At 51.0% G+C, this 27,264-nt stretch overlaps 1 protein-coding gene across 3 annotated transcripts; it reads left to right on the top strand.

Moving 5' to 3' along the window:
- The first annotated feature begins 35 nt into the window (after positions 1-35).
- RRP1B (ribosomal RNA processing 1B) lies at positions 36-27,264 on the top strand. 3 transcript variants are annotated; one of them, XM_068547172.1, is made up of 16 exons: positions 36-287; positions 7,049-7,131; positions 8,707-8,764; positions 10,004-10,089; positions 10,416-10,477; positions 10,816-10,945; positions 12,263-12,327; positions 12,765-12,946; positions 14,947-15,041; positions 15,640-15,737; positions 17,211-17,230; positions 18,948-19,079; positions 19,598-20,268; positions 21,942-22,091; positions 23,570-23,633; positions 24,495-27,264. In XM_068547172.1, the coding sequence occupies exons 1-16, from the start codon at positions 158-160 to the stop codon at positions 24,686-24,688; spliced, it is 2,220 nt and encodes a 739-aa protein (XP_068403273.1). In that variant the 5' UTR covers positions 36-157; the 3' UTR covers positions 24,689-27,264. The 3 variants fall into 3 exon arrangements, with proteins under 3 accessions (XP_068403273.1, XP_068403274.1, XP_068403275.1); XM_068547173.1 differs by having other exon boundaries at positions 18,951-19,079; XM_068547174.1 differs by lacking the exons at positions 36-287; positions 8,707-8,764 and having other exon boundaries at positions 7,048-7,131.

Raw genomic sequence — 27,264 nt, forward strand, 5'->3', positions numbered from 1 at the left:
CAGAACGCGCTGCGAGCGGCGTCCGGCGCCTTTGTGACGCCATCAACCCGCGCGCCGCCGCCCGCCCCGCTGCCTTCTGCGCAGTCGCGGCCCGGGCAGCACGGCGGCTGGCGCTCGGTGGCGGCGGGCTGCGGCCGGGGATGCTCCAGCGGGCGCGATGGCCCCCGCCATGCAGCCGGCCGAGATCCAGTTCGCTCAGCGGCTGGCGTCCCACGAGAAGGGCATCCGGGACCGGGCGGTGAAGAAGCTGCGCCAGTATATCAGCGTGAAGACGCAGAGGGAGACAGGTGGGCTCCGGGCGGTCCGCCGCGCACATGGCGGCCGGGGCTGGGGAGCCCCGGGTGGGCCGGGGCGTGCGGGGAGAGGGGCCGGGCCGGGGGAGCCGCCGGCGGAGCTGGAGGAGCGTGTGCGGCACTGATTCGCACTCCTGCATGTGCTTCTGTGTCCGCTTCCTGCTGGGTCTCGTCCGGTTCTACGGTTGAGGGACTGCGGCCGACAGGGTTAGGTGGTCTGCCGAAAGTCACAGCGAGAGGGGAAGCTGAGAATAGACCCTTTCTGTCCGGTTGGATCAGTGGACTCTCCTACTTGCTTCTGGTGCGCTCTTCATTGAGTTACGTCCTCACTTGACCAACACCTTCAGGTGCTGGGGTTACAGGAGAGAAGATAGAAACCCTACCCTCGAGGAACTTGTCCCGGGAAATCCAGGGAGGAATAGATAACTGAAACAGAGCTCGTATAAGTGAGGTAAAGAAAACGAAAACCAAGGAAAGAGAGAGTTCCTCTATACAGGCTGTTCCACGGAGGCCTCTCGGGGTGACGTTCAACAGGTCTGAGAGGAGGCGAGAGGGAAGAGCTGGAAGGTTAGTAAGAGAGGGTGAGGGTGTTAACAGATGAAGTTGAAAAAGTAGGCAGTTGCCAGGTCACACGGGGCTTTGTGGTTTGGATTTTAACTGCAGTGGGGTGCCATTGACGGATTTTGTTACCTGATCTGTAAACCCTTGAAGGCATGAACTACTGTACGCAGTGGAGGTTTTTATTGCACTGAGATAAAGTCTGATTTGTTTATTGCTAGTATTAATACTTTGAGTCTATTTGAAAGAATTGATATTATTTATCCCTGTACTGACATCCTTCGTTTGTTTTATTTTGACGAGAAATCACGAAAGACTAACCCAGGAAAAAGAAAATACAGTTTCATAGGAAGTCTACTAGGAAGAGGAATGAAGCCAAGCTTTCTGACTTCGATTCTGTTAGGGGTCACCCCGACAGATTTAATTTATTCTTATCCCATATACATATGCTAGAGGTTCCTAACCTTAACCTTCTATCCCAGACCTTTGCTGTTTTCAGCTCAGTTAGGCCCTACTCACCTGACGTCTCCACCTGCATGTCCTCAAACTCAGAATGCCCAAAAGTGACTCATTTTCTTCCCTCCAGAACCTCCTCTTCTGGTGCTTCTCTGCTGCCCGTGGTCTTTTTAACTTTGGGGCACACTGCGCAGCATGCGGAATCTTAGTTCCCTGACCAGGGATCAAACCCACAGCCCCCGCATTGGAAGGCGGAGTCTTAACCACTGGACTGCCGGGGAAGTCTCTCATGCTCTTTTATTTTGGATGCCAGTTCCCATCCTCCACTCAGACTCTAGCTGGACACGTGCATTGGCCTGGGCTACTCTTCCTCATCCTCTCCCTGCAGCCTGCATCCACTGTCCTTTGGTCTTCCCTGTCTCCTCTCCTGAATTACTCTGCCCTGACTGAAGGCCCCTCCATCTCATCTAGACTTACGCACTTGCTTACTTCCTGGCTGATCTGACAACTCCATTTGGGCCTCCCTTGAACCCATGCTCCACAAACCAGCCTGGGCTCATCTTCCTAAAACAGCTGGATCACATCACCACCTTCCTGGAATTCCAGGTCTGCGGACCATGATCTGTCCTCTCTTTCTCCCCACCTCAGCCCCTATGTGACTGCTCCACACCGATTCCTGGTGTACAGTGCACCATTTATCACCTCTACCTTCACTTCTCCTGTTCACTCAGAAAAGGTTCCCAGCCTTGATCCACTCCCAGCATTCAGTTCACCATCGCTTGCCCCTAAATTCCTTACCTATCACCTCACCCTGCTCCTCTAGGATTTGGAGATATCCAGTATGTCTCTGTTGTGGCACCATTCTCCCCCCAAAACACTGTAAGCTTCCGTCTGTTTTCCTAGCCGGAAGTGGGCGCACACCCAGACATACGAGGGCCTTCCTGTGTACAGGAACAGAGGGACCAGATGCAGTACATTCGGGCTGAGGCAGCCAGACAGAGCCTGGTGCTCAAACCCCTTTGGTGAACAGGCTCAGGGTCCAACATGCCAAGGTGATGCTGAGGGAGGAGGCCGGGGGTGTGTACCAGTGCCCGGGGTCCAGTCTGGTTAGCACCCATCCCACCTGAGTTACTTGTCCTGTACTCCTTTTCACCACCACGCCCACTGCAGGGAATGTAGCGGGCCTTCCAAAAAGTAACTGCAAAGTGAATGTCTAGACAGTGATGATGGGACAGAATAAAACTATCTGCCACAGCTGTGCTCGTCAGAATAGAAACACAAGTTTGGAAATAACTTGGCCTGACAGTGAATCTCATTGACAGACTCAAGTTTTCTGTGTCGTCTTCGGCATAGTAAAGGCAGTCTGAAATTTTACTCTTGCTGTCTGTTAGCAACACAGAGAGCTTCGTGATTTCAAAAACAAATTGAAAATCTTTGTAGAACTTAAAGCAACTCAGTGTTGCTCTGCTACTTTAAGTATTCCTGTTGATCACTCACAGTTGTAGAATAACCATGGTTTTATTCACAAGGGCTCATTTCATCCCTGTTTATTTGTTCATATATTCAGCAAAGGTGTGGCGCACCTCCTCTGTGCTACTATTATTTCGTGCACTACTCTTGGCACTGGGAGTGCAGCAGTGAACAAAACAGACAAGCGTCTCTGCCTCTTTTATCCATTCTGCAGCTTTAAGCATTTAACATCCAAAATTGGGATAAATTTTAAAATCAACCTTGTGACAGTTTCGTTTGCGTTCCTGCTTTCTCTTGGCAGCACATAAGATAACAGTACATCTTATAGTTGATGGTGTCTTAGAGCCAATGGCAGTAATGGGGGAAACAAGTGTTTCTTCATACTGGCAGGGTTGGGATCTCTCAACTCAGTAGTTAGAGAAACGGGGAGCTGTGGCTGTTTTCACACAGGCGTGGGGTCACGTGTTACTGGCTAAGCTGCCTCCTGGGCTGATTCGTGATGAGAGCAGCTGTTTTACTTGCTGTATCCACGTCTCACTTTCGTGCTCACCTCATTCATTCTGGAGCAACTAAACCTATATTGTTGTTAGAAACTTAGTTGTATTAAGTTTAAGAAAGTCAATCCCCAAGAAAAAAAGACAAATCCGAAAAGTAATTGTGGGACAAAACTGCTTCAGATATGTCGTACTTCATCTTCAGGGTCTTGAAGGAAATTAGATGATGAGCATTTCTCTGTTTTGCTTTACATGCTTCAAAGATTGGTACCTTGTTTTTACCAGTTAAATTCCTGGGTGAAAATGAGGGATATATATATATATATATATATATGTTGGAAACAGATGTTTTTTAAGGGAGAAGAGCTCTACTAGGCTATGGGTAGAGAACATGGGACGATCACAGTGATACCCGCCCACCACGTAGTGCTTTCCTCTTACAACATGCTTCTCATTTGTACACTTAGTTTTGACCCTAAGCATGAACCTGACACGTGTCACAGGTGAGGAACAGGAGGCTCAAGGCCTTTCTAGGAGTGACAGCCAGGAAAGAGCTGACCAGGGCCTGACCAGTGCTTCACTTCCGCTGTACTTGGTTGCTCCACGTAGGATGAAAGTCAGAATACGCTTTCACGTAAAAAGGGGCTTTCAAGGAAAGCCCCTTTCCTGCCCGCTGTCCAGGATCTGCTCTTACCTGTTTCTTTGTCGAAATGTGCTGTTTTCCCTCACAAAGGCCTCTGTAGTGCATCCTAGCACACCTTTGCCTGGTGCAGGTGTGGGTCATCCAGAGATGTTTGAGCGCCTCCCAGGATCACTTCGAGGTGGTCTGACGTGCTGCTGCCCTTAGCCGGGCCATCTGGAGGTGAACACACACTGTGCTCTGTTTAGTGAAAAGGCTTCTGAGCTGGAGCACACACGCCTGTGCGTTTCTCTATCACACGTGAGTGTTGTGTAAACACACACAGGAAAGATGCCACCAGGCAGAGAGCAGTGGTCCCTCGGGGCGGGGGTGGGGTGGGGACTGGGTTTGGGAAGCAGTGAATAAGCCACTTTCAATTGTGTACTCTGATATAGTATATGACTTTTTTGCCATAAATGTTCTTATTGGTTAGGACTCTTTTTCATTGGTTAGGACTCTTTTTCAGTTGGAACTTGACAATATCCAAGCCACACTAGTTTTCAGGGGAAAAAACCCAAAGCACAGCTTTATGCAGGAGCTCCACTGATGGCACCAGAGCCCAGCTTCTCTGCAGCCAACTCTGCTGCCCCCTGATGCTTCCATTCTCAGACAGGCTCCCAGCCGTGTGGCGGGGTCCAAACCGTGTCTTCTCTTCAGGTCTCCCGGGAGAGATCACGAGTCTTTCCTGAGGCCTGAGCAGGACTATCTTGTCCAGCAGTGGCGTGACCGGTCCTTTCTCGCGCCAGCCCTGTGGGCACGGGGATTCCTGCTGCTTTGGCATAAGCCCAGCTGGCTGCTTCCCGCCACGTAGGTGAGCCCTGCCCAGCCCTGCCTTGAAGGATGCCCAGTCCCAAGCCTCATGCAGGAACTGGTGTCATTTAAATCCTGTTTCATCAGTGGTCGTGCTTTTCCAGTTTCATTATGATGAGTTTTCTAAACAGTAAAAAGAAGAAAGAAAACAGCCCGTGATAACGTTTTGATAATCTCATGCAGTTCTTTTTTTTCTTCTTTTAATTAAGGAATATTTCAAGTACATAATTTCAAACATCAGTACTTAGCTTCAGTATTTATTAGTTACCTGGCCAGGTTGTCTAATCGGCCCACTTCCTCCTTCCCACGAGATTCCTGGGAAGCAAATCCCCAGCATCTCATTTCACCTCCTGATACCTCAGCGTCTGTCTCTAAGATAGGGACCCTTCTAACCTAACCACAGCACCATTATCACACCTTCTGAACGTTTTTCCTTAATATGAAGTATCCAATCTGTTGAGTTTTTCCCATCATTCCGTAGATTCTTTATGACAAATCAGAATCCAGACAAGACCACCCATTGCGTTTGGTCGATATGTCTACAAATATCTTAAATGCCAGCAGGCTTATCCACCTTTTTTTCCCTTGCAGTTTATTCAGTGGAGGAACTGAGTCATTTGTCCTATAGAGTTTCCGACATCTGGGGTTTTGCTGGCTGCATCCCATGGTCTCATTTGACATGTTCCTCTGACCCCTATATTTCCTGCAAACTGGTATTAATAGTTAAGATTTGAAGTGGTGTAGATTAGCTTTTTCGTTTTTGAGAGAATACTTAACAAGTGATGCTGTGTTCTTCCTGTTGCATCACATGGGACATCTAATGGGCTTGGGTGTTGTTGGTCTGATTTATCCATTCATCATTCATCCATTCATCATTCATACGCTCCTCAATATTTTTTCACCTAATGTTTTAGCAGCCATTGATGATCCTTACCCAGATCCACTAATTCATTAGTCTTAACATGATTGGTTATAAACACAGGTGACTATGACAAAGTTACTACGGTCGTGACTGCAGTTGGCTCTGCTCTGGAGGCACTTATCACTTACGCTATAGCTGTGTAGTCAGGTGTGGCTTATTTATTACAAGATGGGGAGGAAACTGGTTGGCACATCATTTGCCCGACCCCTAAAGGAAAGGCACTTTAATAAGCCAACGTTACTGTAGTTTCTGGTGAAGTGAGAGCCTATCACAAAGAATCAAAATGCACTATAATGAAATTGTTGGTATGAGAAAGGTCTTTAGTAACTTGGAAATCAACACCTATAAAGCTCTAAAGCATACTCTGAATAAAATAAATAAACCTCATTCTATCAAAAGGGATCTCTTTGTCACTTTTAACTTAATTATGCTTTGGAGTATTGAAATCACATTGATTCCAAATACATACTTGTTTACACTCACCTAGTTTATCCTTTGCTGCTCCAAAAGGTTCTTCGTAGTACCTAGTAATATTTCTAGTGAAATATTAATAAAGACCATTTGTAACAGTCATCAAGGCTTGAGGATTCTGTTGTTCTCCATAGGCTTGGAAACTGCAAGGGTGTACACTACACTTACCTGATTTTGTGGGTTCTTATTGTTACTCAGCAATTGTTCCGTGACACCTGGGGTCCACCCAGGAGACAGAAGTCTGTGTGCAACTTGTGGCTTGGCCATAGGCGGTTCAGGCACAGGTGGGGGGCTTGAATAATGAGCGAGAACAAGGCTGACCAGGGTGATGCCACTTAAAACAAGACCACGCTTGCCCAGTAAATGAAAACTAACCAGGAGAGAGGGGGATCAAGGTACAGCCGAACGTCCGATCCTTAAAAAGGTCATCTTTGCAAAAATATCCCAAAGCTTTGCCAGTTTCCCTGGGCTAGTTGTACGGGACCTAAGCAAATCCTTCATCTTTTGTAGGATTTGCAGTTCTGCTTTGCAAGACCAGTGAAAATGTTGGTGTGCAGGGTGAGGTGCTAGTTTTAGGCAGAGGGCCACTTGGGGGAACTCGTAAATGACCACTGAATTAGTTAATGTCTTGTTGTGATGACATTTGCTTCTTTCCTCAGATAATAAGAACACGCCACCACTACTGCCCTGCCCCATAGCTGATAAAACTGCCTAATTTATGTGTGTTTGTTTTGTAACAGCAAGAAAATGTATGCTTCACATTTAAAAAGACATTTGCAAGTGAAAGAATGAAAACGTATGCAGTATTATTTTCACGGCTTATGTGGCAGTTCTAAACTTAGACAGGAAATGTTTGGACTCTAAAATAAGATTTTTATGCTGTTTTACCCTCTAGGAGGTTTCAGCCAAGAAGAACTTCTAAAAATATGGAAAGGGCTCTTCTATTGCATGTGGGTGCAGGATGAACCCCTTCTACAGGTAATCTACAGTTCCCTTTGTCATATGACTGGATTTTTGGCACAGGTGGATAAGAGACCTGCCCATTTTATGCTGTATCCATCCCTAATGTACGGAAACAAACTGAAAACCATTGCTTCAGGGGTTCACTTTCTGACCTCTTGTCCGTGTAGAAAGGGATGCAAGCAGTGAGGTTAATTATCTCTTCAAAGAACAAAGAAGACACATAAATTAGATTATTTCTCTGTCACAGTTTCATAGGTTCCACGGTAGGTTTTATTTACATTACTTATTTTAAAGTTTCTGTTATATCTTTTATTATTTGTGGTCAGAAACAGCATGGCACTAGTCTAAGATCTTGTGAGCTACCCCAGCTCCAGGCCCACCTCTGCCACAGCTAAGTGGGTGTCCGGGACTGGGCAGCCCCCATGCTGGGGGCAGGGTCTTTGTAGAGTGAGCAGCGGCCCCGGATCTGATGGCCTCACCCGCAAAGGCAGTGGAGACTTGTCACCGGTGTGCGTGCTCACCTGGACCCCTGTCTGCCGAGCACACCGAGCCCCGCCACCAAAACTATCAAAGAAAATGGTTTAGGCTCTTTAAGAGCTTTGTTCTGACGTGTAAAAGCAGACCTGCCTTTGCAACAGTAGAGGGTCAGCCTTAGGAAACGCTGTTTGCAGCCCCCTGACACGTCGTGGGTAGGTTTTACTCGGCTGGGTTTTACCATGCGGCTTTGCCACTTCCCCTAAGCCGTGTAATGACTCACTTTGATTTATTGCCTTTATTCCGCTGAACATGTTTTGAGTAGGATAGCGGAGCAAAATATTTTTAAGTTACATTCAAAGTAACAACCAACAGCTTTAGTGGAGGAAGAAAACAGATGAAAAGGAACATCACTTGCAAGTCTGGGAGTTCATTCAAAATGCGTAAGAAAGACTTGAGTCCAGGTAATATCGACAAGGATTGTTCTTTCTTTCTGTAACTCATAAACAGTTATTTTGTTGACACTCCCCAAGGCAGGTTTCTTCATAGACCGAGACACCAAATTCTCCCCAGCGAGCTTGTGTGGCTCAGCAGGACGGGCTCTGCACGTGGCATTGGATGCCCTTAACCTTTCCCACCGCCCTGCCTCTGCAGCCTGTCTCTGAGCAGGCCAACGAGAGGACTTCTGGGTTCCACACGGAGCCTTGTGGAGCGACAGTCCCGGTGTCTGCCTGCCGGCAACTCCCCCTCGTTGGCACCTGTGTTTCCATTATTTGGGGGTTTGGATGGAATCTCAATTCAAGTTGTATTTTGACAGCCAGGACTTGTTGACAGCTAGTGTGTTTCTTCTGTAGGTCATTTGAGCGCATAGCTAGAGATGACTTGTGTAAGCGTGCGGCTTAGACAGTTCTCAAAGGCATGTTGAGTTGGCACAGTGGTCCGTCGAAATTGGGAATTTCACATTTGGTGAAATCCAGATATCCAGATACACTCTTCTTAGTGGAAGTGACATTGAGAACAAGAGCTAGAGACGCCCCTCCCCTCAGGCCGTGATGCTGTCGTCTCAGTGGTACCACGCAATAACCCCGATGTTTTTCCCCAACCCCACCTTTGCAGGAGGAGCTAGCGAACACTATTTCCCAACTCATCCATGTTGTTAACAACTCAGAGGCTCGTAAGTCCTGATATTTTCATGACTTTCAAAACTTCCTTGTTCATCAGATTTGGTAACTTGCCTAAGAAATCTAGTCAATATTGTTTCTTCTCCTTCCTTCAAAGTTTCCGTTTTCCAATGGGCTAGCTTCACGTGAACCTGGGCTACTTGTGTGTAAATGTCAGGAGACAAACCATCCCATGGGGAAGCTGTGTTAAACACACTGAGGGGGTGACGAAGGAGGTGTCCTGTGGGACACCACATTTGGCATCTCAAAAATTTCAAAAAAATATTTTAAGAAATAGCAGTCTTCCAGAGTTTCCAAATCCTGAGTTACTTTAGCACTCTTAGAGGCTATGTGTGAATATGCTGGTGTTTGCAGTAACCTCTGGATGTAGAGGATGGCTTATCCTCCTTAAGACTAGAGCCGTTTAAGGTCATCACTGGTAACAAGCTGTAAAGTAACCCCTCTTGACCAAAAAGAATAAACCAAGGGAGGAATTAATTATTTCTGAGACATTCAGGCTTTGATAAGTTACAGAGGAAGAGAAAGCAGAATTCGCTTCTTTTGCTCAGCCCTCCTCAGAACACAGCCATCCACTGGCCTTATTAACCCTCAGTGGTTCTCTGGATTTTAGCAGGGTCTCAGCTGACTTCGTAAGGACCAAAATTCTACACATGGAGTATACTGTAGCTTTTCATATATCAAGAGAGAATTGTGCAAAAAGAAGTAAATCAAAAAAACCAAATTATTTTGGGGTGAAAAAGTGCTAATTTCATGGCTCAGAAGAGAAGAATAGAATGTTTTGTTAGAGCTCACCCAGCTGACACTGAACATGAAAAAAAAAAAAAAAGCCGAGTTTCTACATGGATCCTCCAAGTGTTCATCAGAATTAATGGCTTTGGATTGACTGTTAGGTAGAGATGGGCTTTGAAAAAGGGCCAGTAGCGTGGCTCAGGAAATCTTTTGATTTTTAACAGAAACGTGGCTTTGCAGTGGATAATGAAACACTCTCCAGACAGCATTCAAGTTGAACATTAAGATATTACCAGCCTTCCTGTTATTAAAATATGCTTTTATTTAAATAAGTAAAAGAAGTTATTGAGCATACTTAGTTACTGACCAGATTTTCTAGCTGCCCAAGAATTCTTGAGAAGAGTGAATAAACAATCCTAGTCTGTTTCCCTTCGTTACTTTCTTGCTCTGTGGTAACATGGTACCCTGTAAACCAAGCGTTCAGAGCCTCTTGTTCACTGCAGAGCACCTGTTCCTCCAGACCTTCTGGCAAACCGTGAACCGGGAGTGGCCAGACATCGACGGGCTGCGCCTGGACAAGTACCACATGGTGAGGGCCCGGCCACAGCCCCTTTTCTCGGGGGCGGGGGCGGGCGGCGGCTGGCGGACTGTGCCAGGGTTGCTTGGTGCGGCGCACAGTGAGGTGACCAGCGGAGAGCGTTGGAAGATGTGCTCAGAGCCATCTGTTTTGTCTCTTTCAGCTGTTGGGGATGAGTTTGGGGATCCTTAGTGAGCAGTTTTTGTTCTAGAAGCTAAATATGATTATTGCAGAAGCTTTTTCACTTGGGGGATGCAGGCTATACCAGTCACTCCGCTCAGCTGATGGGTATTTCTCACTTTCCCTTTCTTTGTAACAAAAGTTGTCTGTCTCTGTAGCTGATCCGTCTGGTCCTGAGGCAGTCCTTTGAAGTTCTGAAGCGAAACGGCTGGGAAGAAAGGTTGGTAAACTATTTGGGTTAGCGTTTGGGGGCCTTAAAACTTTTAAGGCACTAGTGTGGTTTCAGGTGTTTCAATTAACAAGTTTGAATTGCCTGATCCACGCCTTCCACTCTGCGTACCAAGAGCAAGACATCCTTACGCGTGGAGAACTTCAAATCCAGCAGAGCTGAGCACACGTGACAGTTAGCGTTTTATACTCCTTACAGTGGTTGTCAAACTTTTTCCGCCTCGCATTGCTTGTTAAGCAGGGGGGCATGAGAGTGTTGCCAGTTTCCCTGGGGGAAGAGGGGATGTTGGCAGCTGGGGTTAACAGAACCATGTGTGTTGTTTCCTTTAGCCGAATCAAGCTTTTCCTAGATGTCTTGATGAAGGAGATCCTACATCCTGAGAGTCAGTCTCCGAACGGAGTGAAATTCCACTTCATTGATATTTATCTGGATGAACTGTCCAAGGTGGGAGGGAAAGAGGTAAGAAGTGGGCAGACACCCTGCAGCAGTGTAATGTGGCCACAGCTCCCCCGAACAGGCAGGGCCTTGGCCCTGCTCTGAATGTTCTGTGAGCTGGGGGTGAAAACGCTTTTTGCTGGCGCTCAGGGTTACCAGCCACAGTAGCAGCATGGATGGGTCAGCCTTTCTTTTGACGTAGTTCTTCCCCCATCTAGGAATGTGTCCTAAGCAGGTGATGGGTCATGTGGATAAAGATTTATGCAGTAAGGGTGTACATGGCAGTCTTATAAAACAGAATTGAAAACAGCTTATGCAGTCCAACGAAGGATTCTGGAACGTGAGGAAATGCTCGTGATGTTGAGTTTTTAAAAAGCATTGAGGGGGGACTTCCCTGGTGGCGCAGTGGTTAAGGATCCGCCTGCCAGTGCAGGGGACACGGGTTCGAGCCCTGCTCCGGGAAGATCCCACATGCCGCGGAGCAACTAAGCTCGTGCACCACGACTGCTGAGCCCGTGCTCTAGAGCCCGCGAGCCACAACTACTGAAGCCCGCGCACCTAGAGCCCGTGCTCCGCAACAAGAGAAGCCACCGCAATGAGAAGCCTGTGCACCGCAGCGAAGAGTAGCCCCCACTTACCGCAACTAGAGAAAGCCCACGCGCAGCAACAAAGACCCAACGCGGCCAAAAATAAATTAATTAATTAATTATTTTTAAAAAATTAGTAGGGAGACTTCCCTGGCGGTCCAGTAGTTAGGACTTGGCGTTTCCAACTGCAGGGAGCACGGGTTCCATCCCTGGTCGGGGAGCTAAGATCCTGCAAGCCATGGGGTGCAGCCAAAAAATAAAAATAAAAAGCAGTAGGGAAAAAAGGCCACAGACAAAGCTGGGCAAATGGCGTGGCTTTTTCAGTATATATTCATCTGTGAACAGACAGAGGGCTAGAAAGGAAATACACAATTTTTAGCACGCCGGTGATTATCTGAATTTGGGATTAGGAGCAGTGGTTTACTCTCTTCTTTCACGAGTGTTCTGCGGTGAACATTTGTTTTTTAATTCCTTCACCTTAGTGTCTGGGAGTGTCTGAGTAGGACTTCTCTGTGGAGGAGGGAGTATGTGTTGGGAATGCTGGGAGGGGCTCTCTGGTCACTGCGCCGAGATGCCCAGGTGGCTGGATGGCGGCCATGACCTTCAGCGGAGTGTGTTTCAGGTGTTATGAGATACATGTGGGTCTGATTCAGTCTGTGTGAGAAACGCGAATGGTTCCTTTCTCAAGGACACATCAGAAAGGAGAAAGGCTCTTTTTCTCCCCCTCATTGTTTTTCCTCTTTCTAAATTACAGCTGCTGGCCGATCAGAACCTCAAGTTTATTGACCCATTCTGCAAGGTGGCCGCCAAGACTAAGGAGTAAGTAGTCCACGTGTGTTTTTACTGCTTCGGTTGGTGCTTCATTATGGGAGGTGGTGGTAAAATTGTAGGTGCAGCATGGCGCACAGGCCCTCCAAAGCTAAGAACAGCTGCGCGGCGTTGGAAGGAAGCTCTGAGTCATGGCTGGGCCCCCCAGCGGCTCCGGGGACCTCGCCCTCCCATCACCCGGGCTTCCTCCCACCCCCGGGCCCTCCGCCTCGGCACACGGCGCCGAGCTGGCCCCTGGCGGCTGCAGCTGGTTGGCGCGGGGGTGTGGTTAGAAACGCGGGTGCCGGCCGCTGGTCCCAGCGGGTCCCCGGGGGGCTGGACGGGGTGTGCGGTGACTTCCTCCACCTCCCGGCCCTCTGTGCTCCTTTAGGGAACCAAGTCCAGGCCGACTGTTAACCACACTCTCTCTGCTGTGCTTCCGCCCTCAGCCAGACTCTGGTACAGACTATAGCTAGGGGTGTTTTTGAAGTCATTGTAGATCAGTCTCCTTTTGCACCTGAAGAGATGGTCGAGGAACAGAAAACCAAAGTGAGTGACAGTGACCTCTCTGAGGAAGAGACGTCTGGAAAGGAGATGACGTGGAGAAAAGCAATCAGGAGAAAGAAAACAGGTAACAGAATTTACCTGAAGAGTCTTTCTTAGGTAAAGTTCACTCAAAGGAACACTTTTTAATACATTTGTTGCCAGCTCACTGACTACACCCTGGAATTCATCAGAGGTGCCTCTGCCTTGGCCGCCACCTGAGAAAGGAAGTAGGGCTGTGTTTAGACACTCGTGGGGTCCAGGGCCCCTGGTTACACTGGGGCTCATGCACAGTTCTGCAGTTCCCAGGGTCACCGGGCTTTCTTCGAGGGTTTTGTCATTTTCGTTGCCGTTGCTTTGGGTTTTGTGTGTCTTTGTTGTTTCGGCTTTTTTTTTTTTTTTTGGCTGCGTTGCAAGGCTTGTGGGATCTTCGTTCCCCGAACAGGATTGAACCCAGGCCCTCGGCAGTGAAACCACCGAGTCTTAACCAGTCTTAACCACTTGGCTGCCAGGGAATTCCTTCGGCTCTTTTGATGTGTTTAAAAATCCTAATGTGGCCTCGTGTCTGTAAGAGGGTCCCTGACGGGAGACCTGATTTACTGTTGCATTGGGAACGCATGCTTGTTTGTGCGGCCCTCCTTTCTGTCTCCGAGTTCCTCCAGGGTTCTTTTCCTTCGGGTGTATAAATAAGCACTGTGGATGGACCCTGTTCTCAGTGCCGTTTGTATCCGTGGGAATTGCGCGGGGCATTTAAAATGCAGCCTAATCAGAGCTCACGGTGGTTTTCAGCATCTTGGTGCCACGGTGTCAGGTAAAGGGCTAGTTCAGGTTGTACCCGTGCTTTTGAAATGTTCTAGAGCCATTGAAAAGGAAAGTTTTCAAAAACTAATAGAGAAAATATAATTTTTAAATTTTTTTATAGCAGGACCAAAAAACTGTGTAGAAGGTGCCTGATTTGTATATTTAAACATATGCATATAAACACGTATGTATGTATCTGGAAGGATATGCACCAAGGTGGTAAGAGCTAGCCCTGCATGGCAAAATTGTGGGTGATTTCTATTTTCTTTGTACTTTTGTCTGTTTTTTCTAAGTTTTCTTCAATGATCATATATTCTTTAGTCAGGAAAAGACAAATCTTTAAAAAAGAAAAGATAAAATATTCTAATTGTAAGTTCAGCACGAGAGACAACTCACTGAATGGCCTTGAGCACATTTTGACTTGGCTGTGGCCCGCACTAGAGCCGTTCCCCCTCTTCCCTGAGCGCTTCCCAAGATTCCCCCCCAGGTTCTTCATCAGACGCTTGTGGGACCCGCCCAGTCTTCGCCCAGTCTTCTCCGGGCTCTGCCCTGAGGCCACACCACTCAGGAGCTGATAGGATTCCAGAGACGGGACACCTTTGAGAGCTTGTGTGATTTCAGTAGTAATTTCTCTCTGCTTCTCCATGGGCTTTAATGCTCTTTGGATTATTTCTTAAATGCCGGAGTCACGTAAACATCAGCCTGTTGTGTTTCCTGAGGCGGCCCCCTGAGAGTCAGTGTCCTACTATAGAGAGCTCACCACAGCCTCAGCTTTCCTGAGACTAGCGACAGACCCTGTCTGCCCTCCTCCCACTGGCCTGAGCCCCGGCCCACAGGTTTCCCGTCCACCTCCACTGCACTCCACAGTGGGGTTTTGTCTACGATGTAATTAAAAGGCAAAATGTGTGATTTCTCCCAGGTTTTTTTTTTTTTTTTAATGTCCCAGGACTGAAAAACCAAAACATCTTTGGGAGATTATAAATGTACTTGCAGGGTTTTGTCTGTAAAGAAATGTCCTTTTTGGGACTTCCCTGGTGGTCCAGTGGATAAGACTCCAAGCTCCCAATGCAGGGGGCCCAGGTTCCATCCCTGGTCGGGGAACTAGATCCCAAGTGCCTCAACTAAGACCTGGCGCAGCCAAATAAATAAATAACTTTTTCTTTTTAAAGAAAAGAAAAAGAAATGTTGTTTTTCACTAAGAGGCACCTAATTGGACGGTAGGTGGCTCCTTTGGGGGTAGCCATGGCCATGTATTTGAGTTGTGTCTGTGGATGTGTTCCTTGATAGCACTGGGCAGATATCACTCCAGAAAAGAGGAAGTCGGTGAGGAAGGCGGATGGGACGGCGGCGGAAGCGTGGAGGACGCCGGGCTGCTTCTCCAGGTTGGTAGCAGGTGTTGCTTTTTGTAGAATATAGGTTTGCTGTGGAGCCGCCTGGCTGCTGGGGAATTGGGGTCAGAGCTGATTAAACCACATGCCTAATGCGTAAGGTTTTTTTTTTAATCCCTCAGTCACTGGTGTCGCCTTTCTTGTAATGAGCTTATTGGAGACAAAGAGATTTAAGTACAATGGCAATTGGAAAGATGTCAGTCTTCGTTCTGGCCTGAATTACGAAGATCTGTTCTGTTCCATACAACAAAGCGAGCCCAATGGTACTTTTCAAATAAAGGAGGTTTACTACGTTACCAAGTACAAATTGAACATCTAGATTAAATTTACAGAACAGCATACCCAACTAAATTTTCAGGAAGAAGAAATAGAACAAATAAAGAGTAGCTTCTTCTGAGAACAAATAGAAGGAAGTTTTCAAAGGTAGTGCTTAGGCTTCTGGCTGGCAGGCCTTAGGCATGCTGTGCACACCATCCTGTTGGGGGATGCTTCCAGAATCCCGAGCTCTGGGTTTCCTGTCTCTAGTTGATGTGACTTCCAAGTCAGGCAGCGTTGTGCTTCGGGCTGATGTTCAGTTTTTCTTCTCACGTAGTTTGACTACAAGGCAGTTGCTGACCGACTCCTGGAAATAACCAACAGGAAAAACATCCCTCCCTTCAACAGGAAACGTCTCTCCAAGCTCATCAAAAAGTAAGTGATGGGGGAAGAAGGTTTCACCTGATCTTCGTTCGTGTTCAAGTCCAGCGCTTTGGTTTCTTGGCGTGAGATGAGCTGTCCCCGTGCTTACCTTTCTTCTGGGCCCTTTAATGTTATCACTCATAGCCTTGCAGTGCCCATACGCTGAAAGAGTCTGTGAACACAGCCGCCCCCTGCCCCTCAGGTTCATTCTGCAGAGGCGGCTAAACCCACCTCTTAGCTGTTTTGTGACGATGTAGATGGAAGCGTGTGGAGAATGTGTAAAGTCTACTAATCAAGAAGTTGCAGTGTGGTTGGGGTAGCGGTTCAGCCATTTCCCCGTCCCCACCCCCCAGCTCCCAGTTTGTCTGCCAGAAGTGTGGTGGTGACACCATTACAACCATTCAGGTAGTTCACCGTGCAGCCCCGGGGCTTGTGACTGATGACAGGTAACAGATGACCTTGATCACACACTCTGTGAGCTGGCCCTGTTCTGAGCACTGCACGTAAATCGTTTCATGTTCAGGAGAGCGCCCCAGGCCAGCTTCTGTCACGGCCCCACTTAACAGATGAGTTAGCTGGGGCACGGGAGGCGACCGATGGCCCGGGCTCGCAGCTGCCAGACGCAGCTGGACGCGGGCGTGTCTGCTCCCCGGCGCTGCCATGCAGCCCACGCGCCCCCCACACGCACATGCCCCCTCACGGCACACGCATCCTCACAGGACACGCCCCCTCACGGCACACACCCCCTCAGGGCACACGCCTCCTCACGGCACACGCCCCACACCTCCTTTTGTTCTAACGCAGCTGTCGTGTAGAGCAAAACACGGCTAGGCTGTCTCCACTTGGTAACAAAGCAGAGAATGGAATGTAAGTAGAGATGTAAGCTTTTTCAGCCTTAAGAAACAAGAAGAAGATTTTAATTTCTCCCTTTCACTTGGATGTGCCAAGACAAATCTTTAGATCCTTGTGTCGTTGATGATATGATGACACTTGAGGGCAGTTTTGTCCTTTGTTTCTCGCCCTTGCCTCACACCACCTTCCTCTTCCACCTCCCCTTCTGGAAGAGAAGGAAGCTGAGTTAACAAACTCCAAATGTCGCTTACCCTTTAAGCTTGTATATATAAGATGGAAAACAACAAGGCCCTACTGTATAGCACAGGGAACTATATTCAGTATCGTATTATAAATCATAACGGTAAAGAATGTAAAAAAAGAATGTATATACGTGTATAATTGAATCACTTTGCTGTATAGCAGAAATTAGTAACGTAAATCAACTATACTTCAGTAAAAATATATTGATAATAAAGCATTCAGTTGTACGCTTTAAATGGGTGAATTGTTTGGTATGTGAATTATATCTCAATAAAGATTTTACTTTAAGAAAAGACAAGTATCACTTATATTTTAAAAGGTTAGTGCATATGTTTATAGAAGACAGAAAGACGGGGTTTCTCTAGGAACCTTTCTTGTTTTCTGTTTCAGATTCCAAGATCTCTCTGAAGGTGAGGAAAATGAGAAGATTATAATTGGTGATGTTCTTAATAAGCATGGACCCCACAGAGGGCGCTTGTGCCAAATATTGAAAAACAGGGTTGAGAGACATGAATTGAAAGCATGAGAAAGTAGCCTGCTCAGCTGAGCAGAGGCCCTCGCAGGAACCCGGCGTCGGGTCTTTTCCAGTCCGCCGCCCACTCCCCATCCAGAGACCAGCGCGGAGCCAGACGCGGGCTCTCCTGGTGGGCGCCAGGGCGAGGGCTCGAGCCCCTGGGGCAGGGTGGATTCTTCATGAAGAAGACAAGCTGATCTCTCAGAGTCCCTTTCATTTGCTGTGTGATCAGTCGTCCCCCAGGGGAAGCTGCTGCCTGTGAGCTTGGTTACATTTGAGCCAAGTGGATGGTCTGCTGCCCCCGTCCCTCGTGCACGCGGGGAGCTTAGAATTGGAGGGCCCTGCAGACCTGGCTGAAGTGTGGAGGGTGTCACCCCAGGTCTGCAGTCCCTTGCCTCTTCTGAGAGATCCACAAAACTTTTTTTTTTTTTTTTAATATATAAATTTATTTATTTATTTATTTTTGGCTGTGTTGGGTCTTCGTTGCTGCATGCGGGCTTTCTCTAGTTGCGGCGAGCGCGGGCTACTCTTCGTTGCAGTGTGCGGGCTTCTCATTGCGGTGGCTTCTCTTGTTGCGGAGCATGGGCTCTAGGCACGCCGGCTTCAGTAGTTGTGGCACGTGGGCTCAGTAGTTGTGGCTCGCGGGCTCTAGAGCGCAGGCTCAGTAGTTGTGGCGCACAGGCTTAGTTGCTCTGCAGCATGTGGGATCTTCCCGGAGCTGGGCTCGAACCCGTGTCCCCTTCATTGGCAGGCGGATTCTTAACCACTGCGCCACCAGGGAAGTCCCCACAAAGCGTTTTTTTTTTTTTTTTTTTTTTTAATTTTATTTATTTATTTATTTATTTATTTATGGCTGTGTTGGGTCTTCGTTTCTGTGCAAGGGCTTTCTCTAGTTGCGGCAAGCGGGGGCCACTCTTCATCGCGATGCGCGGGCCTCTCAGTATCGCGGCCTCTCTTGTTGTGGAGCACGGGCTCCAGACGCGCAGGCTCAGTAATTGTGGCTCACGGGCCTAGCTGCTCCGTGGCATGTGGGATCTTCCCAGACCAGGGCTCGAACCCGTGTCCCCTGCATTGGCAGGCGGATTCTCAACCACTGCGCCACCAGGGAAGCCCCCCACGAAGCGTTTTTAAGTCTGTACTTCCTGTGTCCCAGCTTTCGGGGTTGGGGTCGGAAGAGTAGTGAGGGCCTTATGGCAGAAATCAGGGTTAAAACTCTCCCCGTTGGGCTTCCCTGGTGGCGCAGTGGTTGAGAATCTGCCTGCCAATGCAGGGGACACGGGTTCGAGCCCTGGTCTGGGAAGATCCCACATGCCACGGAGCAACTAGGCCCGTGAGCCACAATTACTGAGCCTGCGCGTCTGGAGCCCGTGCTCCGCAACAAGGGAGGCCGTGATAGTGAGAGGCCCGCGCACCGCGATGAAGAGTGGCCCCCGCTTGCCGCAACTAGAGAAAGCCCTCGCACAGAAACGAAGACCCAACACAGCCATAAAAAAAAAAAAAAAAAAAAAAAAAAACTCTCCCCGCGTGATATGGGGAGGGGCGTGGCTTGGAGGCCCTGGGGACAGAGCGGTGCCGGTCTCAGAAAGCTGACCAGAAGGGGCTTTGGTGTCCAGCAGGCAGTATCTCTCACCTCAGTTTTGCCGAGGACACTTCGGCTGATGAAGATGACCAAACCCTCAGTCAAGGGAGGCATAAGAAGAAAGGGAAAAAACTTTTGGAGAAAACGGACTTGGAAAGAGGGAGAGGTGAGCCGCCAAGCCCGCAGCCTGCGAGGGCGGGGGTGAAAGGGGGGCGGCGCGGGGACTGCCTTTGCCATCCACCCGGGTCATCGCAGAGCGGAAGCCGTCGCTCTGAGGGGCTGGCTGAGACAGAAGGTCTGTCCGAGTGTTTTGCTGTTTCCTGTGGAACCACGTTGAGCCTCCCTAAAGTAAAGGCATTTACTGACTCCTAGTGGAGGAAGTGGGTGGGGACGTGGAGATGCTGGGTGGACACTGCCCTTCGGAGCATTTGTTTTATTACTGGGTCTGGGCCTGAAAATTAGTAGAAGTCTGAGTACTATTTCAGATCCATTTATATCGAAGCAGGCCTCGGGAAGGCTTCCGGTCACAGCTGGCGCAGGGAAGAGATGGGGCCAGGGGAGAAAGCTCGTGGGGTTCGAGGGCACGGAGGAGGACCTGCTGGGAGACCGTGGGGACATACCCTGGGACCCCCCGCGAGGGCGGTCTGGGCGCCGGGGCACTCACTGACCGTTTTGTGTCTCTAGGAACGAAGTTCTCGCCTGCCGAAGAGGAGGAGGGCGCTGGCAGTATTCCAAAGAGAAAAAGGAAAAAGAAGAAGAAGAACCACCTCCGGCCCGAACACTTCGGGCCCGGTGGTGAGGCCACGTGTCCGGAGCAGAACGGCAGCCGGGAGCCGGAGGCCGGTCCCGGGAGAGCCCGGGAAGCGAGTGCCCAGGAAGAGAGAGCCCAGGAAGCGGGTGCGGCTGAGCTGGGGACGGTGGCCACACCCGGCCCCCAGGAGCAGAGCGGCTTGGAGCCCACCTCCCTGCACAGCCGGAGGAAACGACTGAGGAAGAGGAGCCTGAGGGTCCAGGTGGAGGGCCCGGAGGGAGCGGCCCCGGCCCCGGCTGGCGGCGCCCCAGTCCTGAAGAGGAGGCGGGAGCTCGGGGCCCTCCTGGTCAACGGCAGCGGCCCGCCCACACCGGCCTGGCCCCTGCCCCGGAGGGAGGGCCCTCCAGCGAGCCCAGCAGACAGAGGGGACTGCCCTGCCATCCCACCCCAGGGCGGGAAACTGAAGAAAAGGATGGGGGAGCCTGGCGGCCTTGACCTCTATGACCCGTCTGCTCAGAAAGCTGCCATTTTGAAAAAAAGGAAGAAAATGAAAGAGATGTCAAAGTTGGCAGAGCACGGAGGGGTCAAGCTCGTCCAGGCTCTGGTAAGGCGGCCGCACCCAGGGTGGGGGGGGGCTGGAGCTCCCCGGCAGGAGTGTCAGCGCCCTACCTCCTCAGCCGCATGGATGGGCAGGGCAGGGGACAGCCAGCCCCTGGCCCAGGGAGCGGTCATGGCTCCGGACAGCCTCTACCAAGGAGCAAGCAGTGACCCACCTCGGTGGCTTCCTCTGCTTCCCCCCCAGCCCCCACCCCTCCGGCTACGCAGAGGCCAGGGCGGGGCCAGCCTCAGGCTGGGGAACTGTCCCAGTGGCCAGTCCTAGCAGATAAACAGGCAGGTGTGTGTCTCCATTACACGCTGATCTCATTTTTCTTCTTCAACTCATGGCCAGCCCTGGGCTCCTTTGGCAAAGGCAGAAGCCCCAAATTCTCTTATCTCACTGATGTTTTGAATGAAAAAACTTTTTGTCCACTTGGATCTCTAGAGCAACCTATAGACGGGGACCTGGGCTCTAGGTCTGCGTCTCACACCCTCCTCTCTGGACGTGCAGTGCGTCTGTGCCAGTGGTTGGCAGACGTCGTCTCCCTAGCACACAGCCCGCCAGCGGCGCCCGTGCCGGCCTGGCTGCTTCTGCGTCTCGCGGCAGAGCTGAGGAGTGTGACGGAGACCTCACGGCCTGCAGAGCCAGAATCGTTTACTCCCTGGCCCTTTCCAGAACAAGCTAGCTGACCCCTGCCCAGCGCGTGTATCTGCATCTCCTGCTTTGCAGCAGTTATGACATCAAGGCCCTTGTCTACGGAGCTTGTGTGGACGGGGTTAAACGCTGCTTTCAGGCCTCAGAGTGCAGGATGCCGAAGTGGGTCCGTAGTCGGTCTGAGCCAGGGCAGCAGGGCACTCAGCTCGGATTCAGGAAGTCTGTTCTCACCTCAGACCTTCCCTGACTGCCAGGTCACCTGTGTCACCTTCTGTGGGCTCTGCAGCCTCTGCCCTTCACCCACTAGTCACTGATGCTCTTTCTTCACTAAGAATATCAGAGGAATTTCCTTCTCCAAGTCTCGTTTCTCTGGCCCCCAGTAGCCCTCCTCGGAGAGGATTGGAGTGGCTGCTAAATAAGTCACAGGGTCGAGGGAGGTTTTCCTCCCCAAGGGGTGGCGTGTCTCGTCCATGTCTGCGACACCGTGGGTCCTGGCCAGGAACACCACGGACTTGCCAAAACCACCAGTGGGCTGCCTTGGGCTTCCCAGACCTCTGAGACCCCAGGAATAGAGTGGGGCCGCCGTGGGGTTGTCAGTGTAAAACATCCAGGGGACACTCTGTGTCTGCCTGTCATGGACCCACAGAACCTGGTAGCCTCACACTCTCCCTCCCATGCCAAGCTTTCCGTGGGCAGCGATGTCTGATCAGAAATGAGAGAGCGAATTACCGCTTAGTAGATGGTCTCTGAAAGGCAGAAATCTTCAGAACGTGGGCATAAGTTTGAAGATGGGTAAAAATGGGTTCTCGTGGCTGAGAAGGTAGACCTCTAGCCGTCGGCATGGTGCCAGCACGGGGAGGCGGGCATTTGTGTGTGTGTGGCGTCTGCTCAGGAAGCGAGGTGTTTGCACACCTGGAACAGGAAACGGGGGGCTTGGGGTGAGCTGGTAAGCGGGTCCCGCGTTGTGTCTGCTCGCTTCCCACATTCACGGGTGGCGTGACCCGCATCTCGCCCTCTGCACGCAGGGGAGCGGTGGGGCGCTCAGCCCTTTGAAGAAGCAGCTGAGGACCCAGAAGGACTTCGTGAAGTTTGACGCCGCCTCCTCCCCAAAGCCCCTGTTCTTCAGGAAGGCCAAGGGCAGCGGGGCCGCCACCTTGCCAGGCCCCGGGCTACAGGTACCCGCCCCGCTGTCCCTCTGCCCCCCGGCCCACCACGGCCACCCGAGGCACGGACAGGGGCCCCGCTTCCGGCCTCTGCTGCTTCCCGCAGCGTGCCGGCCTTGTTCAGGCAGCCATTCCGGCCCCGGACAGCCCCAGGGCTCAGCGGGGAGCTTGAGGTGCGGTCAGTGACACCGTTCCGCATCGGCGGGCCTGGGGTTCCATGTCCGGGCATGTCCGGGAAGTCGCGGGACTAGGCAGCGAGGGGGAGGACGGAAGCTCTGGGGAGTCTGGGTCTGCAGATCCGCCTGGGACACGAGGGGAGTGGTCAGAGCGAGTCGTGGCGGTGGGAGAGGGCGGTCCCTGTTTCAGGGCTCAGGAAGGCAGGGCCAGCCGTGCCAATGCCCAGGCCGGGCCGCTGGGCGTGCGTCCGGCCCACCCCCAGGAGACAGAGGTCCTGGCGGAGCCGTTGTGGCGGGCGGGCCGAGCTGGCCCTGCTGGGGACACCCCGGCAAGTTCACATTTAAATAGCATCCACTCGAACCAGCAGGGTGACCGCTGCCTGTGTTTTTTTTTGTTTGTTTGTTTGTTTTTAAAGCAGAGGTTCTTCTTTTTTTTTTTTAATTAATTAATTTATTTATTTTTGGCTGTGTTGGGTCTTCGTTTCTGTGCGAGGGCTTTCTCTAGTTGCGGCAAGCAGGGGCCACTCTTCATCGCGGTGCGCGGGCCTCTCACTATCGTGGCCTCTCTTGTTGCGGAGCACAGGCTCCAGACGCGCAGGCTCAGTAATTGTGGCTCACGGGCCTAGTTGCTCCGCGGCATGTGGGATCTTTCCAGACCAGGGCTCGAACCCGTGTCCCCTGCATTAGCAGGCAGATTCTCAACCACTGCGCCACCAGGGAAGCCCTTGCCTGTGTTTATTTTAAGGTATTTTAGGGATATTAGTTCAATGACTCAAGGCTCACACAAGCCAAGTCCCTCTCTTAAAATGTTGATATTAAAGCAAAAATGGTATAAAGTAGAATTATGGGATTCACACAAATTTAGAATCCTGAGAAGGATTTGATAAAGTGCTTCATAACGCAGAAGGGGGACGCTTCTAGGAATTTGGCAGATAGGAAGCAGTTATTTAATTTTGATGAATTGTTAGAAGATCCAATCTGCTTGGAGTCCGCCTGCACAAGAAGTTGGGAAGTGCCCATCCATTGCCCCCAGAAGTCAGGTGCCATGACGGGAGCGGGCCCATCGCTCCCCTTACGGGTCACGGCGGGGCTCTGGGACGAGGTGGATGGAGTTAATGGTGAGCTTTCTTTCGTTCCCGGGAGGTTTCAAGCACCGTAATTTTGCTCTGCTCTCCTCCCTGGGGCCCCAGTGACAGGCGGTTACTGCAGAGCGGGGCTGGCCCGCCAGTGTTGGGCCTGCGAGGCGGCCCCATGGGCTCTCGGGGCGGCTCAGCCGCTATCCTTTACTCCTCTCGGTGTCATTTTCTTCCGCAGCCACACGGGACACCGTCCAGCTCCAAAAAGGTGACGTTCGGGCTGAGCAGGAACACGACGGCGGGTGAGTCGGCGTCCGCTCTGCGGGGTGGGGAGGGCCTGCGCCCGTTGCTGGGTCAGCGGGCAGCCCCCGGCTGGGCTGCTCACGGGGCGGCGGGAGGGCCTCGGCTTCCAGGCCTGCCTGCCCTGATGCAGAAGCCCTGTCAGCCCGCGGTCTGGCGGTCTGTCCTGCCTCCGCGAAGGTCTGCAGGCTGCCTGCCCGCGGGGAGAGGGGAAGAGGGGCACGCTTGTCTTACCGCTTTCAATACGGGTGTGATTCACTTGCTTTGCTTTGTCTTTCAAAGGAGGAAACTAAGGTTTTTACAAGTACATAATGAGTTTAGGTCCTGTTTTTAAGGACCGCAAGTAAACTGTGTGTGCACGCACGTGCGTGTGTGTGTGTGCATACACACACACACGTGCAGAAGGGAGGGGCTGTCTGGAGAGGACCTGAGACGCTCTCATCTTCAGCGCTGGAGAAAATGGGGGGAACAAATCCAAGAAGGAAAGGCTCCTCCTTCAACTGTCTAAACCTGGGGTTCATCCCAGACCCAAACTGGGGGTTCACCGAGTGCCCATGTTCCGTAACCACCCCCCGCGACCTGGCCCGCCTGGCACTCCCCCACGTCCATGCAGGCGGCCTCAGGGCGTTTTCTGTGGAGGATTAAAGTCCGAGGGAAGGAGCCCCCCTGGTGACTCCATTTCCTCCCGGGCTCTCGGGCCCTCTCTGCGGGCCTGGCAAGGGCACCGCCCTGCCCGGGAGTGAGCTCACGGCTCGGGGCCTGCGGGAGCCTGCGCTGCCGGCAGCACCAAGGTGGGCGGATCGGCAGGAGAGAGGAGGCGTGCGGACCCTGTTAACCTGTGGCCTTGCTTTCATCCGGGGCAGAATTCAAGAAGACGGACAAGAGCATCTTGGTCAGTCCCACGGGCCCCTCCCGGGTGGCCTTCAACCCTGAGCAGAGACCCCTCCACGGAGTGCTGAAGACCCCCAGCAGCTCGCCGGCCAGCACGCCCCTGGGGACCAAGAAGCCACTGACCAGCGTGCCAAAGAGGAGGCCGACGGCTATAGACTTCTTCTAGGGTAGTCAGTCCTTTCAGAGACTGCTTTTGTACAGAGTATTCTATAAATTATAACGTTTAAAAGGTGAGGCCTTTTTATTGTTTTATAGATTCCTGTGAGTTGTGTGTACGAGGTTCTGGGTGAGCCGCGGGGCCGCGGGCGTCTGGGTTGAGCTTCTGCTGCAGACGTCCGTGCTCGAGCTCTCCACTCCCCGGGTGTTCCCAGCTGTGGGCGACCTCAGGGCCCCCCGCCGTGGCGGCGAGGCCCGTGGGCTGAGAGCACGCTGCCCGGTGCCCCTGCACTGATGCCGCGCGCGGTGGCATCCCGGGGCTCCGTTCCTCGCCAGCCCCGCCCTGCGCATGTGGAACTGCCAAGCGAGGCTGGTTTTCTGGTGGTCTTGGGTCTAACAGTCTGTCTTTTTTCTTTTTCAAAGCATGTAGGGCTTTGTTCCCGTGTTCTGGGGGTGTTTGGCAGTTTGGGGTAGAGGTGACTTGTAACCACATCAGCAATACCGCGCTTTTTCTATGCGCTCTCAGTGCGTGCTCAGCGGGGGTGACCCTGCGAGTTGGGGGCACCGGGGTTGGAGAGAAGAGCCTCTGCCCTCGGGGGGTCAGGCACTTCCTTCCCTCTACCTTGGCCTGGTCTCCTCCCTGGTTTCCTACCTCTGGGCCAGCCTAGGGTGTCCTCCCTGGGCGCCCGGGTCCTCGTGCTGTGTGAGCCGACACCCTCCCTGGCTGGCGGCCCCAAGAGCAGCTTCCCCATCTTCAGTCCCAACTCACGTCTTTAGAGGCACGGCCGCCGTGTCTGAAACCTGGGTTCCTGCTGGAAGGCAAAAGAAGCAGCCTTTAAGAATTGTCTGTGCTTATTTATTTGTTCGTAGCTACCTTTTTTCAAATGTTGAAGCTTGCACTTACAGATCTTTATAAAGCTCTAATTTTAGCTAATTACAGCAATCAGAGGTGGAAGGCGCTCAGACTTCAGTTGGAAAAACAGAAATGCAGCTTAGAGCAGTGCTGGCTAGGCGTTTGATCTGTCTTGGGAAGCTGTGTCTGTCCCTCGAGCCTGAGTGGCAGGTGGGACACAGACCCAGAAACCTTTTAGAGAAGCCCCTGGGGCCCCTCCCGGCTCTGTCTGGAGCTTACAGCCCTAAGGAGGTGGTGCAGAATTTGCGGGGAACATAGTTTCAGCTCTTGGCTCAGGGGACCTCGGGCCTTCTCCCTCCCCCTGTGCAGGAGCCCCAGTTTCTCACCACAACCCAAGCCAGCCCCCTTCGCTACTCCCCAGCAGAGGACCCCAGCGTTGCCTTGGTGGTCCCAGCTACAACTTGGGGTGACAGGGCCTCACTGGGGTTTCAGGGCTGATGTGACTTTGGTTTCCTCGATCATGTGATCAGGGTGGGGTCCTCTGCAGAGACCACAGCTGACAACTTGCAGGTCAGGTGGGCTGGCCTGCGGGGGCCCTGGTGAGAAGGAGGACGTGTGAACTTTGTTCTTTGCCCGCTCTCTAATAAAGCTTTATCATAATCAGGCCACGAGAAAAGAAATCATTAACATCATGCTGTTAAATAGTCATTGTAACCTTGTGGTGGTTGCATGGTTTTTAGTGTGCTGCCTTTGATATAATCCATCGAAACCAAAACTGATAGTGTGAAAAGGTTAGATTTGAATACTCAGATATTTTTAACTTTTTGTTTTTAAAAAAAATGTTTCGTTATCCTTGGTCAAATTATTTTTCTAACAATTTTTATTTCAGCGTTCAAGATGGGTCATATAGCCAAATGGGCCGTATAATCCAACGATGTTAAGATGTCTTAGCAAGACATCCAACGGCAAAAATGGCTCGCTTGTCCTGCAATTGAGGGCGGGGGCTTTCTTCCTCGCTCTGATATGTCATCTGTCGCTCCTGAGGCCCCAGTGGGGCGTCCTGGGGACGTCCTGCCTGGGGACTGGAGCCCAGGAGTGACAGTGTGTCTTGGATTCCATCTGTCCTTCTCTGAATCTGTCCTGACTTACTCCATTTTGTGGGTAAGCTCAGTAGGTTTACTGTGGCTTATTTCTAAAGCCTAAATTTTGGCAACAAAGAAAGAAAAAATACAATTTTTTAAAACTCTCATTCCATGCACTCCAAGAATGTATCACATAAGGAAGGTGTCTTTAGAATACCAGTTTTCTATTGGATGCATGTTATTTTCCTAGCTAAAGTTGCCAGGGGGACTTCGAAGTCCAGAAAAAGAAATAATTTAAATTAATGCTGGTGATGTTACAGTCTTTTGTAAAATGATCATCTTCCCTCTTACCCCATAGGACTGATCAGTTTTGTACAATTTGGTATCACACTTTGCAAATGTCTTGTCCTTTCTAACTTTTGCTGAACTGAAAGCACAAAGAAAAGCATAAAGAAAATCGGGAAGCAGTTGCTAGTGTTGGAAGGAATATGGAATTGAATCTGTCTTTTGACTAAGTGTGTGTGTGTTTTCTCTGAATTTTCCTGACTGCTGGCAAGGCCTGTTTGTTTACAATCATTTTGTATTCGTGTCTGCAGGGTTTGTCAGTACTCGTCAAAGCCAAATCCAATAAAAAATCAGTCTTTGCCCTCA

Source organism: Eschrichtius robustus, chromosome 6 (assembly GCF_028021215.1).
Source record: "Eschrichtius robustus isolate mEscRob2 chromosome 6, mEscRob2.pri, whole genome shotgun sequence".
Lineage (NCBI taxonomy): Eukaryota > Metazoa > Chordata > Mammalia > Artiodactyla > Eschrichtiidae > Eschrichtius > Eschrichtius robustus.